The sequence below is a fragment of the Mastacembelus armatus genome, chromosome 15 (assembly GCF_900324485.2).
Source record: "Mastacembelus armatus chromosome 15, fMasArm1.2, whole genome shotgun sequence".
Classification (NCBI taxonomy): Eukaryota; Metazoa; Chordata; class Actinopteri; order Synbranchiformes; family Mastacembelidae; genus Mastacembelus; species Mastacembelus armatus.
Window position 1 is genome coordinate 5,753,251 of NC_046647.1, and position 14,543 is coordinate 5,767,793.

Genomic DNA, 14,543 nt, shown 5'->3' on the forward strand with positions numbered 1-14,543 from the left:
AACATGTTTTAATGCCTAAATATAACTGAGTAGTTGTCATGCTTAAACTTAAGCAACTTAATAAGTAACTTACGTAATGACGACATTGAAGATCTGTAGGATAAAAACAAACCTACTGGTAGGTTCCAGTAGGTGAACAGGGACCTGCTGACCAATAACTATAGTCTGATGGAAACCCAAACGGGCTATTGAATAACATGACAACAGTCCAACCGCTAATTTAATCAGTATCTTCCAGTTCCCAATTGATGAACACACCAGGTAATCTGCAGTGGGCCTGGCAGGGATAGTTAGAATACAAGTAAGACGGTGGCCCTCAAGGAACATAGGTTGGGCATTCCTGACTTAGACCAGTGTTTATCTGCAATTCAGTGAGGGATTTTGTGGTCTGTCAAAGACATAATAAGCTCCATACATGCTCAAATAGTTTCAGTGATGCCAGCCAGGGAAGCAGAATGATCTTATCTGCAACAAAGGGTACTTCATTCCACTTGACTACATGTTCCCAACATTGCTCTCTCCCTTCATCTTTCCTCTCCCTTGATCTCTCTCTTGTCTCCCTCTCTGTTGGCAGTCAGGCTGCTTTGCCTTCCTACTATCTCTGCCCTGCAATGCACTCAGCAGGAGGAATGCTGCTCAGCCATGCGTCACATGCACATAGCTTAGTGCGGCATGCTGCACCCTCAGATAACACATTCAGTGTTAGGGGCTCAGGCAGTAGCACACAATAATGCTGCTATTCTTATCGCTACCTACGCCTCATACTTACTCTTTCAACAAGACAGACAAACATGGCCAATAATGTTGGGACACAGAGAACAGTAATGATAGGGATCACCTCTACCTGGACATCAACACAGCTGTATATTAGAACCCAGCAGGGGGGAAAAAACTGTGCAAATTTGTTATTAGTATGAGCCTCAACAGTGTTTTTTAATCTGTTACTTATTGAGAGAAGGGTTTTGCTGAGCATGCAGGTACTTTGTCAGCCAGGCTTTATATTCATGAATTAGACACTCAAGCCTCAGAAGAGCAGAATTTTGTGCCATGGCCAGTTGTTAAGGGAGTGGAGGGTTCATCCATTGGGCCCACTCACATAATGCTATCAGATCCAGGGATGTAAAGATGTCCAACAGAAAAGCCCCTTTGATTAAGCTTTATTTTGGTAGTGTGTAATATGAAATGTGTGATGAATCCACAGCTCTCTAGAGCATTTTAGTGTTTCCTAGCTAATTGGTTTGGTTTTAATGCTCACAGGTTTAATGTTCTGATTCCATCCCACTGCTCTCATCAGCTTCATTTTAGGTAGCAGCAGACAGCTGTTTTCACCAAATATGCTTAGACCTACATTTGTTAGGCCAGAAACACAACTCCAGAGGTATGTTAATGTTGCTCCATAAATGCTGGATCTGCCAACTGATTGCTTATAGACTTGCCATATCAACTGATGGCCCAGCCTTATGGCAGGGCAAGGTAGACAGTTCAAACAGTGAAGAAGAGACAGCTAAATCCATGTTTGCAAGGATGTAACAAGAAAGCCTAGTGCAGTCCAAATGTTTTATCATTCCTGGCAAACATCTGTGATGCAAGCTGCTGCTGGTAAAAAAAAGGTTAAAAAAAATTCACAATTTTTTTTTGAAGGGTAGAGCAACGTGCAGAACAGCAGGTAACAGCTGCATTTTAGCTTTGGTGAGCAGTTGTTCATATCCAGCATCTCAAACGACCTGTGGTCTGGGTCAGATGACAAAGTATCCCTAGAGCTGGTAGAGTTTTTTTGTATCTTACTCAAGTGAAGTTTAGCAGGGTGAACAACAAACAACTAGAGAGGCTCTATTCAAAACCTACTGGGTAGTAGGATATAATGGTATTTTGGAACTTGTGGGTTACTGTACAGTACATAATGAAGCATTGTGCAGACTCCTCCTAATGTACTGACATCATTGTTTTGTTTGGGACAACAGTATACACATCAGTGCCATGGCATGTCTTTACTTTCCAGCCCTGTTTTCTTTATGAGTTTAAGGGGTTCAAGAACTGGGCTCTGTCATTATTCTGGAGACAAAGGAGAGCACACTTCTACCCGGAGAAGGAGGCAATCTTGTTAACACGAGGCTTTGCACACAGTCTCTGGAGGCCTGGGCATATTTATCTATTGCTATGAGATGCAATGAGAGCAATGTGAATGTGTGTGCATGTTTGTGTGTGATGAGCAGCCATTTTGCTCGTGGTCAGAGCACCAAGCCCGCAGTAATCTCTGTCTCTCTCAACCCCAGGCACCCATCCTCCCTTCTCATCTCAGTGATCTCCACAGTCCGGCACTGATCTCTGACATATGCCCCATACTGATGACTTAACACCCTCCATCTCCCACAGCCTGCCTCGACCACAAGCACGGCACAGGCACCCGCTCTTTCGCTGTCAATCAAGCGCTCCCTCACAGACACACATTGCTTCAAAGAACACACACAGTGTCACACAATGCAACAAATGCACAGGTGCACATTCATTGCTTTTTAAAAATGCACTTGCAAACTGATGCAGAAACCTGCAAACAGGTGCATACTTTTTCTCTTTTCTTACAGTTCTATGGACTAATAATTGTGTCACCATTATATTCCTAAAATGATAAGATAATCACTTAAGTATATACATTTTTTTATCTATAAAATGAAACCTGTCTACATACATACAGATCTACATTTTTGGCAGCTTACAACAGGAGGTGACCCTGGTACTCAGTGGTACAGGTGGGCCTGAGTCAAGGACGTCAAAATAAAAGCTTATTCCGGGCAACATGAAAACATGATGCTGCTCCAGAATGATGAAGAAGGCTGGATTTTTTTTAAGAATGTGAGGTTACTTGAAAATACCCATAATCCAATTCTGGTGTAGGACAAATGCCATTATCAGTTGCTGAGTCTGAGTTAAAGGTTGCCAAACAAACAAACCCTTAAACAGAGCAGCCACTGTTTGTTCATTGATGTTGTGTTGAACTAATATGGCCTCTAAGTATCACCAAATAGGTGAGACTTTATCATCCTTTCTCCCCCACTGTTCAACATGAGCTCCTTGAGAAACCCCAGTCAGCAGTAAGGGGGTGAGTCAAAGAGGTGGCAGGTTCAGAGGTGCTGACCCTTCATGTTACATTTAAATCCAGGTCACTTTCACTCTTATCACCACATCCCACACTATGGGTGATGACTGGCCAACTGAGGAATTTAGTGGGCAGTGTGGCATGTCAGGAGGCTGACCAGGTATCCGTTTCCCTGTCAAGCTGCTGACAGACACATTGAAGCAACATTACACCTCTATTAAATGGCATTTAAAAGTTTAATCAGCTCCAGTGAGCAACTGTTAGCAAACAAGAGGGTCATTGTTTAAATGGGTAATGGTGCTGGCACCATTGTGCTGGATGTGTGGATGTGTGTGGATGTGGACCAGGCTAACTTGAGGGGGCTCAGGTGGGATGGAGTTGATGAATGGATGGATGACTACTGACTAAGTTGCTGTTTACTGCAGTGTTATGTTGTGTTTCGTAATTTTGGCCTCATCAAGAAACATCAGATCATATCCAAAAATTTGTGTGAGGCTAGCAGAGCAGCAATGTGAGAATATATAAATTCGTATTTCATATCACTAAACAGGGTTATCGGGGCAACTTTGCAGTAGTTTAGTAGTAGTTTGCAGCGCGAGAGTTTACTAATGTTTGAAAATTTGGTCTTTAGTTTAATGTAAGGTGTTATGTCTAACATGTAACATGTGAAAGATTTAGCAGCATCTAGTGGTGAGGTTGCAGAATGCAATATTCGGAGCACCCCTCACTCCGCACCCAACCTGTTTCTAGGAGTGAGGGAAGGTATGGTGGACATCACCTTTATAACAAAACCTGATTCCCTGTCTAGAGCCAGTGTTTGGGTTGTCCTCTCTGGGTAGCACAACATGGCTGCCTTGGTGAAAGGAGACCCGCTCCCTATGAAGATTTGAAAGACTCATTATAAGATTAGGAAAATGCAACTGTTGGTATTTTTCCACTGATTGGACAACAATGACAACATATTTATGAATACTATTTTCCATTTCAGCTAATAAATTTAACACTGAGGGTTTAAGAAATGTCTATATATTCCAACCACAAAGTAACATTTTCACACTTCATGGTGTTTATATGATTTTTGTACATTAAAGATGAGCTTTAAAAGTGTTAGTAGATGTATTTTTGACCCTTCAGTAAATATGAAGCTACACATAGCAGCATTTAGATTTTTGTACATATTAAACAAATGATATACTCTATGGTAATTAGTGAGGCAAGCTGTTTCCTCCAATTTCCAGTTTGTATTCTGCAAGGCTAACTGGCTGTTGTCTGTAGTTTTAATATCTACATGAAAGTAGTCAAAGGGGAATTACTAATGCTACTAACATTTTGAACTATTTCTTTAACCATTCCTTGTGTAAAAGCTTTAGAAAGTACTCAATGAATATAAAGCTTTAGAAAAAGGAAATGGGTGTACTGTATTTTTAAATTCATCCTTTTGTCAATTTGGGAAGACTTAAACCACTGTTGCACTGAACTCTGTTGGAATACATTTGGTCCTTGGGGATGGACTATGTATATGACTACCACTCATTTTATTTATAAATGAGATTATGGAACCACATCTGATACACATAACCTCCATCACACCCCTCACCCATCCATAACTCCCTCGCCTTGTTTGGACATCACAATGATGGTCTATGGTTTCCTTCCTGGCGCCCTACACCAGCACCACCCAGCCCGTGTCCTCCATATACCCCTGCAGGGTTGGCATCAACACACACATACCACAGTGACCTGAATACCATGCTTAAACACACCTCACTGAAAGGAGTCTACTTTCAATTGTAAGTTGTTAATGATCACTACTTGATTCAGCAGGTTATAGCTTCTTTGAGGATGCTGTGCATGGAGGTTGTGTGTGTGTGTCCAATCCAATAAGGTATACCTGAATAGTTGATACCTGTTGCTCCCCACCACCACACCCCTCATGTCACACGTACACACACACACAGATAGGCTTTGTGATGCTCAAGTGTAGAAGTACACGTAACCGGAGTGAGATACCTGGGTGTTTTAGTGGTAAAAATTTTTCCCCCATCAATCTACACACAATAGTCCATAATGAAAATGTGGGATAATGTTAATAGCAATTTTAGCACATTTGATGATAATCACAGACTAAAATCTCTCCTTTGGCAGCAATTGTAGTTTCATATATCATCTTGGATAAGTCTGTACATAGTGCTTAGTGTTCTGCCAAATAGTTCAATTTTTGTCGCATCAGACCAGTCATTCATCCATCTATCCAATATTCTGCACAGATCACCGGCCTATCACAGGGCCAGACCAGACAATATCTTTTAGTAATGCTCTGAGAGGCCTTTAAATATTGTTTAGCAAAGTAGCCACTGTACCATAAAGCCTGATTGATGGAGAGCAGCTCAGATGGCCAAACATCCGGCAGCTTTGCCCATCTCTGCAAAGGACTGACGTTCTGTTCAAGTAATTAAAAGATTTCTGTTTGTGATTTTTAGTAGATTTGAAGACATTTCTAAAAACATGTTTTCACTCTGCCATAATGAGGATAACTGATATCCTATTCATACAGGATAAGCAGTATTGGGTCATGGTGTGGCTGAAGCCAATTCCATCCGTCACAGGGCTGACACACAGACACTGCACTTTTAGCCATTTAAATGTAATTTCACACTACTATTTAGTGTGCAAAATGCTTTCTGGAGCAAGGTCCAGTGAAGAGTGCTCATCTGTCATTCTATGAAACTTTTCAGGGGGCAGCTTCCTCCATTAGTCTGCCTCCTTTTACATATGTTTGCATGACTGTGTATTTAGGCATGTGTATTGTATACCACATACAGTACTATATTCATGTGCCTCTCATGGTCAGTGGGTGTGTATATTTGTGAGAACATCATGTAATATTTCTCTTTACCCACAGGGATTAGACCATTCATCTCAGAAGCCCCTGTGTAGGTGTCACACACAGCGCTAATGAGGAGAGGATGGAACAAGGGAGAGCTGGCAAGTGAGGAGGGAAAAAGTAAAAATAGATTTTTTTTAGCTGTCAGAAATGAGCCCACATTGATCAATAATTCTTCTGTGAAGAATGAAATATCGATGAAGGAGGGATTCTCAAACCAGGAATGGGTATGTGGGCGATGGTAGAGTTTTAAAAAAGACAGAGGAAGGAGGGATTAGTGTTAGTAGCCCTGCAGGGAGGGAAGGGGTTAAGAAATCGGGGGACACACAAATTTACACAAGACATTGATTATAGCTGGTCCATACCTCACATGGTAAGAACAGACATCAAACAGACTCTTCCAAGCCTGTAAAACCACACAACTGGGGCGTTATCCGCCTCTTGATGTGCATGTGTGTGTGTGTGTGTGTGTGTGTGTGCATCTTGTCTGTGTATGTGTGTGTTGTTGGGCAGACCAGATATCTCTACGCTTCCCCAGTTACTCAAACAAGGGGATGGCTGCTAGGCAACCAAGCCACATCACATCACATCAGGAGAGAGCGAGAGACCTAGAGAGACATGAGAGGAGAGGGAGAGAGAGAGAGAGAGAGAGCTAGGAGGAGGGAGTTTGGAGGCAGAAAACTGTGCTGGCAGTATTACATAAGCCAGCAGCCCAGTCCCACTGCTCACATTAATGTGATTAGGCACTCGGAAGCGATGTCCATTAGTCACAAGTGACAAGGCAGGTGAAGATGCGGCATCCAGCAGAGATTTTTTTTTAAAACATTCTTATTTATAATGGACAGCATCATGAAATAAACACAGATCATGAGCCGATGAGTCGCCTACTGTACCATACTAACAGAACAATAGAACAGAGACTGATAATGCACCAGAGCAATTGTTTACAGACAGGGAAACTCTATGAAAACAAAGACACAAACATAGATAATAATTAAATATGTAATGATATGTGAATGTCCCTGTTAGAAAATATATGAGCTCTCAGCTGGAAAGGAGATGGTGCAACATCAAATCATCAAAGATACATCACACATAAACTGCTGATAGCCTATAGATAATACTGTATATTATGTCTACCTTTACATAACACATAACAGAACAGTACAATAGAACATACAGTCTAGCTCAAGATGTAGCCAGCACATCTCAGTGATTTATGAACCATGAATATATCCAGTGACTTGGGTTATTAAAAATATTACTACCATAGCTAATTAAAAGAAAAATATTACTTCTGTACTATTAACTCCATAGGAGAAGTACAATGATATAACACTTTTCCATGCAGCCTGAAGTCATGTTACCTTTTTTGCACTAATGGCACTAATATTAGTGCTGCTGTTTTCAAGTTCATGTTCAACACTAGCAGAAATGATGGCGTGTTGAGAATGGATGCTGGGAATGTTCACCTATAGTCTAAATGTTTTGAGAAAATTAGAGGGTGATAATACAATCACAACTTCTTTTTTGATTGAACAATATCAGTGAAAATGAAAAGTAACTTGACATGTGTTGTCACTGAAAACTTATATTTTTGATTATGAGAAGAAAGCTTGCTTGCTTGCAGAGTTCGATGGAAGAATTGATTGCATTCTTGTACTATTTCTTGCGCATAGCTAAGACTGCTTTTCACTGTATCATCCAACCCATCTAACCTAAACTTCTATTCCAGCCCAGACCCCTTAAAGCTCCCTGGGTATGACAGTGAAGGGCCGGATGGGACAGGAAGCTTCCAGCTCCAGGGCTGTAAGGAAACAGTCAGGGGCCTGGCTGGAGCCCCGAGACTGGAGGGCCTCACCCAGGCCACTCCATGCCTCGTGGGAGGTGCTGTGGAGCTGAACTGCATCGCGCATGATCTTCTCCCCAAGATGGACACGCCCGGTTTTCACCAGCAATCGGCCCTGGATAGACAGAGGGATAGAAGGTTGAAAATGAAGCAAAATGTAAGAATTCAATTTGTAAATGGAAAAAAATTGTATTGTCCCACCTACAGCTAAAACAGCAATAAAGATCACCTACAATATGACAGAAAATATGTTAAGTCAGCGTTCCAAGGACCCATTTACAACTCTGATATACATACAATAACTCAAAAGCACATTGTGATTAAGGTGATTTTTATAGCTGTAGAAGTGCTTGGTGATTAAACAGATGTGGTTTAAGTGGAGCAAAATGTTATGTCTTTAGAGATAATCTATTTTCTGAATTTTCTAAAACTTAATCAACTCCACTTAGAAAAGAATTTATAGACAGTTTACAGAATTAACAGTTGACCTATGGCGTGCTCTAATTTTCACAGTAGAGAATGGTGATATTACATTTCACTTCTGTAACTTGCCCCTAATATATTTTATCCAAAATATCTACCATTAAAACATTTTTCATGGTAGGATAAGAACAACTAAGCAGATGGTGGCTTTAAGAATAAAAAAAAAAATAATAATAGTAATGGATTGTAAAGCCTGCTGTCATGTGGACTGGTTTAGTATGAAAAAAAAATCAAAAAAGATAGCAACAGCAACTGTACTGCATTTATACAAAAGTCACGCTGGACTGGGATTGTAGAACTGAAAGCTGAAGGGGGAAAATCCACAAATCATGAGATATGGAGCAGTCCTCTTCAGAAAGATGATGCAATATGTTACGGATTGGCACAAACACACACACCTTCACACACAAGAGTGATGAAGCTGATGCTATGTTTAACCTGTCTGGATCAGAGAAGAGACTCCATGGTCAAAGGGACTATATAAGTCTATATGTATATGTAGACTTTACATCAATGATGATTAGTTGCCAGTGTTGCAGAATAACCTGAATCCTACTGACTTAGCCAGTCCATCACACTGCACTCATAACAAAAGCAAAGCAAGAAGGGAAAACTCAAACGCAGAAGAAAATGACGAATGATCTTCTTCTTCTTTTCCTTTCGGCTGCTCCCTTCAGGGGTCACCACAGCCAATCATCTGCCTCCATTTAACCCTATCCTCTGTATCCTCCTCACCCACACCAACTATCCTCATGTCCTCCTTCACTACATCCAAGAACCTCCTCTTTGGTCTTCCTCTGGACCTCCTTCCTGGCAGCTCTAACCTCAGCAGCCTTTTACCAATGTATTCACTGTCCCTCCTCTGAACATGTCCAAACCATCTCAATCTGGCTTCCCTGGCTTTTTCTCCAAAACATCTAACATGAGCTGTCCCTCTGATGTCCTCATTCCTGATCCTATCCATCCTCGTCACTCCCAGAGAGGACCTCAACATCTTCAGCTCTGCTACCTCCAGCTCTGCCTCCTGTCTTTTTCTCAGTGCCACTGTCTCTAAACCAGACAACATGGCTGGTCTCACCACTGTCTTGTCCACCTTTCCTTTCATTCTTGCTGACACTCTTTTGTCACACATCACACCTGACACTTTCCTCCACCTGTTCCAACCTGCTTGCACACGTCTCTTCACTTCTTTTCCACACTCTCCGTTGCTCTGGACTGTTGACCCTAGGTCCTTAAAATCCTCCACCTACTTCAACCCCTACTCCCTGTAACCTCACCATTCTACTTGAGTCCCTCTCATTTACACACATGTACTCTGTTTTACTGCGGCTAACCTTCATTCCTCTCCTTTCCAGAGCAAACCTCCACCTCTAGATTTTCCTCCACCTGCTCCCTGCTCTCACTACAGATGACAATGTCATCTGCAAACATCATGGTCCACAGAGATTCCTGTCAGCAAACAAGAAGGGGCTCAAAGCCGATCCTTGGTGCAGTCCCACCTCCACCTTGAACTCCTCTGTCACCCCTACAGCACACCTCACCACTGTCTTACAGCTCTCATACATGTCCTGCACCACTCGAACATACTTCTCTGCCACTCCAGACTTCCTCATACAAAACCACAGCTCCTCTCTCGGCACCCTGACACAAAGACACAATGCAGCTCCTTCTGGCCTTCTCTGTACTTCTCCATCAGCATTCTCAAAGCAAATATTGCATCTGTGGTTCTCTTTCTTGGCATGAAACCATATTGCTGCTCACAAATGCTCACTTCTGACCTCAGCCTAGCCTCCACTACTCTTTCCCATAACTTCATTGTGTGACTCATCAGCTTTATTCCTCTGTAGTTTCCACAACTCTGCATGTCTCCCTTGTTCTTAAAGATGGGCACCAGTACACTTCTTCTCCATTCCTCAGGCATCCTCTCACTCTCCAAGATCTTGTTAAGTAGCCCAGTCAAAAACTCTACTGCCACCTCTCCTAAACACTTCCATACCTCTACAGGTATGTCATCAGGACCAACTGCCTTTCCACTCTTCATCCTCTTCAACGCCTTCCTCACTTCATCCTTACTGATCTTTGCTACTTCCTGCTCCACAACAGTCACCTCTTCTACTCTGTGCTCTCTAACAAAGTATTTCTTCAAAGTATTCCTTCCATCTTTCTATCAGACTTGTGGCACTTGTCAACACATTTCCATCCCTGTCCTTAATCACCCTAACCTGCTGCACATCCTTCCAAGATAATAACAAATGACGGATGCCTTAAAACAGTTTGGATTGTAATTAGTTCACGTTTGCAATATTGCTCAATACTGATCACTACCCATCTCAAGCAAGTTTCAAAATGGAATTTAAGCAGTAGAGACAGAAGGCAGAAGATGATTAAAAAGGATCTAAAATGTTGGAAACTAATTGTGAATTTCAACTAAATTCAGTGACATTGGTACTTTGCTGTAGATGATTTTTCAAAGTGCTCCTGGAATGCTAGGCATGTTCCACCCAGGGCTCTGCCAGAAAGAGTGGTGGACATGCATCCAATTTCTACATTCACTGGTTGTTCAAATCATTGTATGGACATATATACTGTATATATGTTTTTCCATTTGTGGTAGAAAAAGCAGAGGAAGGAAGGACTGAAAAATGTATAACTGGCATTTCATGTATACATTTTTTCTGTCAGTGTTTGTCTAAAGAAAACTAAAGTGTATGTAAGAAGGAGAAGGATATTTTGGATGACATCTGTTGTCACCATGTTAAAGGTCAAGCAGAACCTTGTGTGTTTGTGTTCTGTGTGTTCAGAGCTCAGTTCAGTTGGGGTGTGGTGTGTTTGAGAGCCTAGGAGAAAAAGGGCGTCACGCAACTGACCAACAGAATGGAGTCAAGTTTGTTTCACACACAAGCATACTGCACACGCACCCACCCACACACGTGCAAGCTACACTGTCACATACACACACTCAAGGTGACAGCAGGCAGCCTCTCTTCCACAGTATCATCCGCTTCCTTACATTGACTATTACACACACACACCACACACACATAGAGTTGGCCTGAGGTCAGACAGACGAGTCTTGTTATTCCGTCTTTGCTCACAAGCTCCAGATTAATTGGGCTGAAATTCACATAGCTGTCTAGGGGCTCTGATGCAACTTTCAATGAGAGAACACACACACACACACACACACACACACACACACACACACACACACACACACACACACACACACACACACACACACACACACACTCTCTCTCTCTCTTCCTCTGTGTTTTCTTCACTGGTGCTGTGAGGAAAACACAGGAAGATTGAAACTCTGGAGTATGGTGAAAACCTGTCACAGGATATACACAGATTTTCCATCTTGTGTGTGGTGACTATCTGAGTGTGTATATGCATGCACAAGTGTGTGTGGGTGTACACTCAGTGTATGATGTATTCCTTGCAGCTAGTTTGGCCACTCGCTTCCACATCTTACTGTCAGTGCTCTTGTCTCTAGACTCAGAGAGGTTACATTATTCCAGTGTTTCCAGCATAAACACAGTCACCTACCACACTAAAACACACATACACACACACGCACACACACACACACACACACACACACACCATCTGTGCTGTGTGTCAGTTATGCTGGTAACCATGGAAAATTGATCGTTCTAGGTCAGCAGCTCAGTCAAATAAACGTTTCTCTATATAACATGGTCTGATATAAACACAGGAAAGGATAAACAGTAGCTGAAAAGAAAAAAGCACGTAACACCACAATACACACACACATAGGCTACACATAGACCATTGTTTGCAAACAAAACATTTACAGGAAAAGTTAAAGATTTTAGGAAATTAGTATTTGTTTATGAGAATGAGATGGGTTGAATGATCTGTGCTGTGTTCAGTGCATGTTGGAGGTGTAAGAAATGTAAGTAATGGTGCCAAATATAAACAATCAACATAGCTGACCATGAAAAACTCGTCTTATCATAGTTGTATGGCAGGGAGCATGTGGACATTAGCAGTGTCAATGGAGCTTCATAGAACATCAACAAGACACAGAAAGATAAGCTACACATAAAGATATAGGCTGTCACAAAATGTTTCATATCATCTGTTTACTCAGAGTATTACATATGATAAGGATTTCAAATATATTCACTAATATAGGGAAATTGGGGTGCAGTCAGAGAATTTGGTGAAGTCAGAGCTCCGACTTCTAGAGCTGTTCCATCATACTTTTTCACGAAGGAGGTTAGAAACATTGAAGTTGCCTGGAGTGTAGCATAAATAAAGAGCTGATTATGGGATGTAGTTAGCTTAGCTTGATGTCTGATGCACATGAAATCAATGTTCTAGCCTCACTCTAAGAGAAGAAAGCTTTTTTTTTCTAGAATGGCGCCTGTTAGGTGGCAGCCAGTTACAGCAGCTCCTGTTTGTTTTTGTTTTTGCAAGTTTTTTACTGAATTATCATCTGTTAATCCAAGTCAAGTCAAGATTTCTCTCTGATAACGAATGAAAGTGGATGAATTGGGATCTTCTAATTCCTGTGGAGAGACATATGGAGATTATGGAAACTGCGTCAGAAAATATAAGTTTCTGTGGCAACAGCATCTATACAAGGGAGCAACTGTTAGCTCTCAAGGGAACAAGTCTGCTTCTTGGTATAAAACCTGAAATCCCCCAAGACCTGAGCAGGCGTTGGAGGGGCTGCAGAGCAGGAGTGAAGCATCGAGATTTAAACCATTTCTCCCAGAAATTATTATGGGGAATGTGAGGTCACTCTGCAACAAAGTGGATGAACTTACTGCTTTAGCTAGCAGCCAGCGAGAGTACAGAGAGTGTAGCTTGCTTTGCTTCACCGAGACCTGACTGCATGAAAATATACTGGACAGCTCTAATGAACTGTTCTCACTAGTGTGAGTGGACAGAGGGAAACAGAGCAGCAAGAAAAGAGGAGGTGGTCTCTCTGTTTTTGTTAACTCTAAATGGTGCAACCCTGGACATGTAACAGTGAAGGACTGCATCTGCACTCCAGACATTGAGCTGTTGGTGGTTGGACTGAGGCCATACTACCTGCCCCGTGAGTTTTCACATGCCATTGTTGTGACTGTTTACATTCCTCCATCAGCTGCAGCACAGAGTGCATGTGACATCATCCACACAGTTGTCGCTGGTCTCCAGACAAAACACCCCAATGCTCTTATTGTAATTAATGGGGATTTTAACCATGTCAGTATTTCGGGAACTCTGACCAACTTCAAACAGTATGTGGACTGTGCAACACGAGAAAATAAGATTCTTGATCTCCTTTATGCCAATGTGAAGGAGGCATACAGCTCTTCAGCCCTCCCCCCCCCACTTGGTGGATCAGACCACAACTTAATATGTCTAGTACCAACATACAAGCCCGTAGTAAGACAACACTCAGATACCAAGAGGTATGTGAAGGTTTGGTCAAAGGATGCTGAGGAGGCCCTGCAGGAGTGCTTCAGGGTTACAAACTGGGACCTTTTCACGGACGCTCATGGTGAGGACATCGAAGGCATCTCTCACTGCATCACAGATTACATCCATTTCTGTGAGGACAATGTTGTTCCATCCAAAAATGTTCGTTGTTTCCCCAATAATAAGCCATGGATAAATAAGGACATTAAAGGCCTCCTCAACAAGAAGAAGAGGGCGTTCATGGCACGAGACAGGGAGGAACTCTGGGCTGTGCAGAAGGAACTCAAGAGGAAGCTGAGGGAGGCAAAGTAGCTCTATAGAGACAGAGTAGAGCACAAGTTGAGACAGAACAATATCAAAGAGGTGTGGAATGGGATGAAAATAATGACTGGCTATAAGAAGTTACACACTGCTGTGGAAGGAGACTCAAAGTTTGCTAATGAACTTAACCTGTTCTTTAATAGATTTGACACCACCTCTGCTTCTTACTCCGACCCAGTGTCCTCACACACCATCTCTTCTCCCTCCACCACCTTAGCTGATGCCTTGGGGTCTCTTCACATCCCTCCACCCAACATCTCTGCCAATGCTGCCTCCCCATTGCCCACTGATGCCATCTCCTCTATCAGCAGCCATACAACATTGAAGTATACCTCACCTCCAATACTTCTAATAATATTGTTGATTGGTGTAACAACAACTGTCTAAAGCTCAATATCAAGAAAACCAGAGAACTGGTGGTGGACTTTAGGAGGAGCAGGAACACCCCAGTCCCTGTCTCCATCCTTGGA

General features: G+C 42.2%; 1 protein-coding gene across 1 annotated transcript in view; it reads right to left on the reverse strand.

Moving 5' to 3' along the window:
- Nucleotides 1-7,520: 7,520 nt before the first annotated feature.
- The window catches only part of ttc7a (tetratricopeptide repeat domain 7A), a 44,562-nt gene continuing 37,539 nt past the window's right edge, over nt 7,521-14,543 (reverse strand). Inside the window, exon 20 of the mRNA XM_026309303.2 lies at nt 7,521-7,942. Within this exon, the coding sequence (XP_026165088.1) occupies nt 7,724-7,942 (219 nt within the window). The 3' untranslated portion in view covers nt 7,521-7,723. The remainder of the gene's footprint in view (nt 7,943-14,543) is intronic.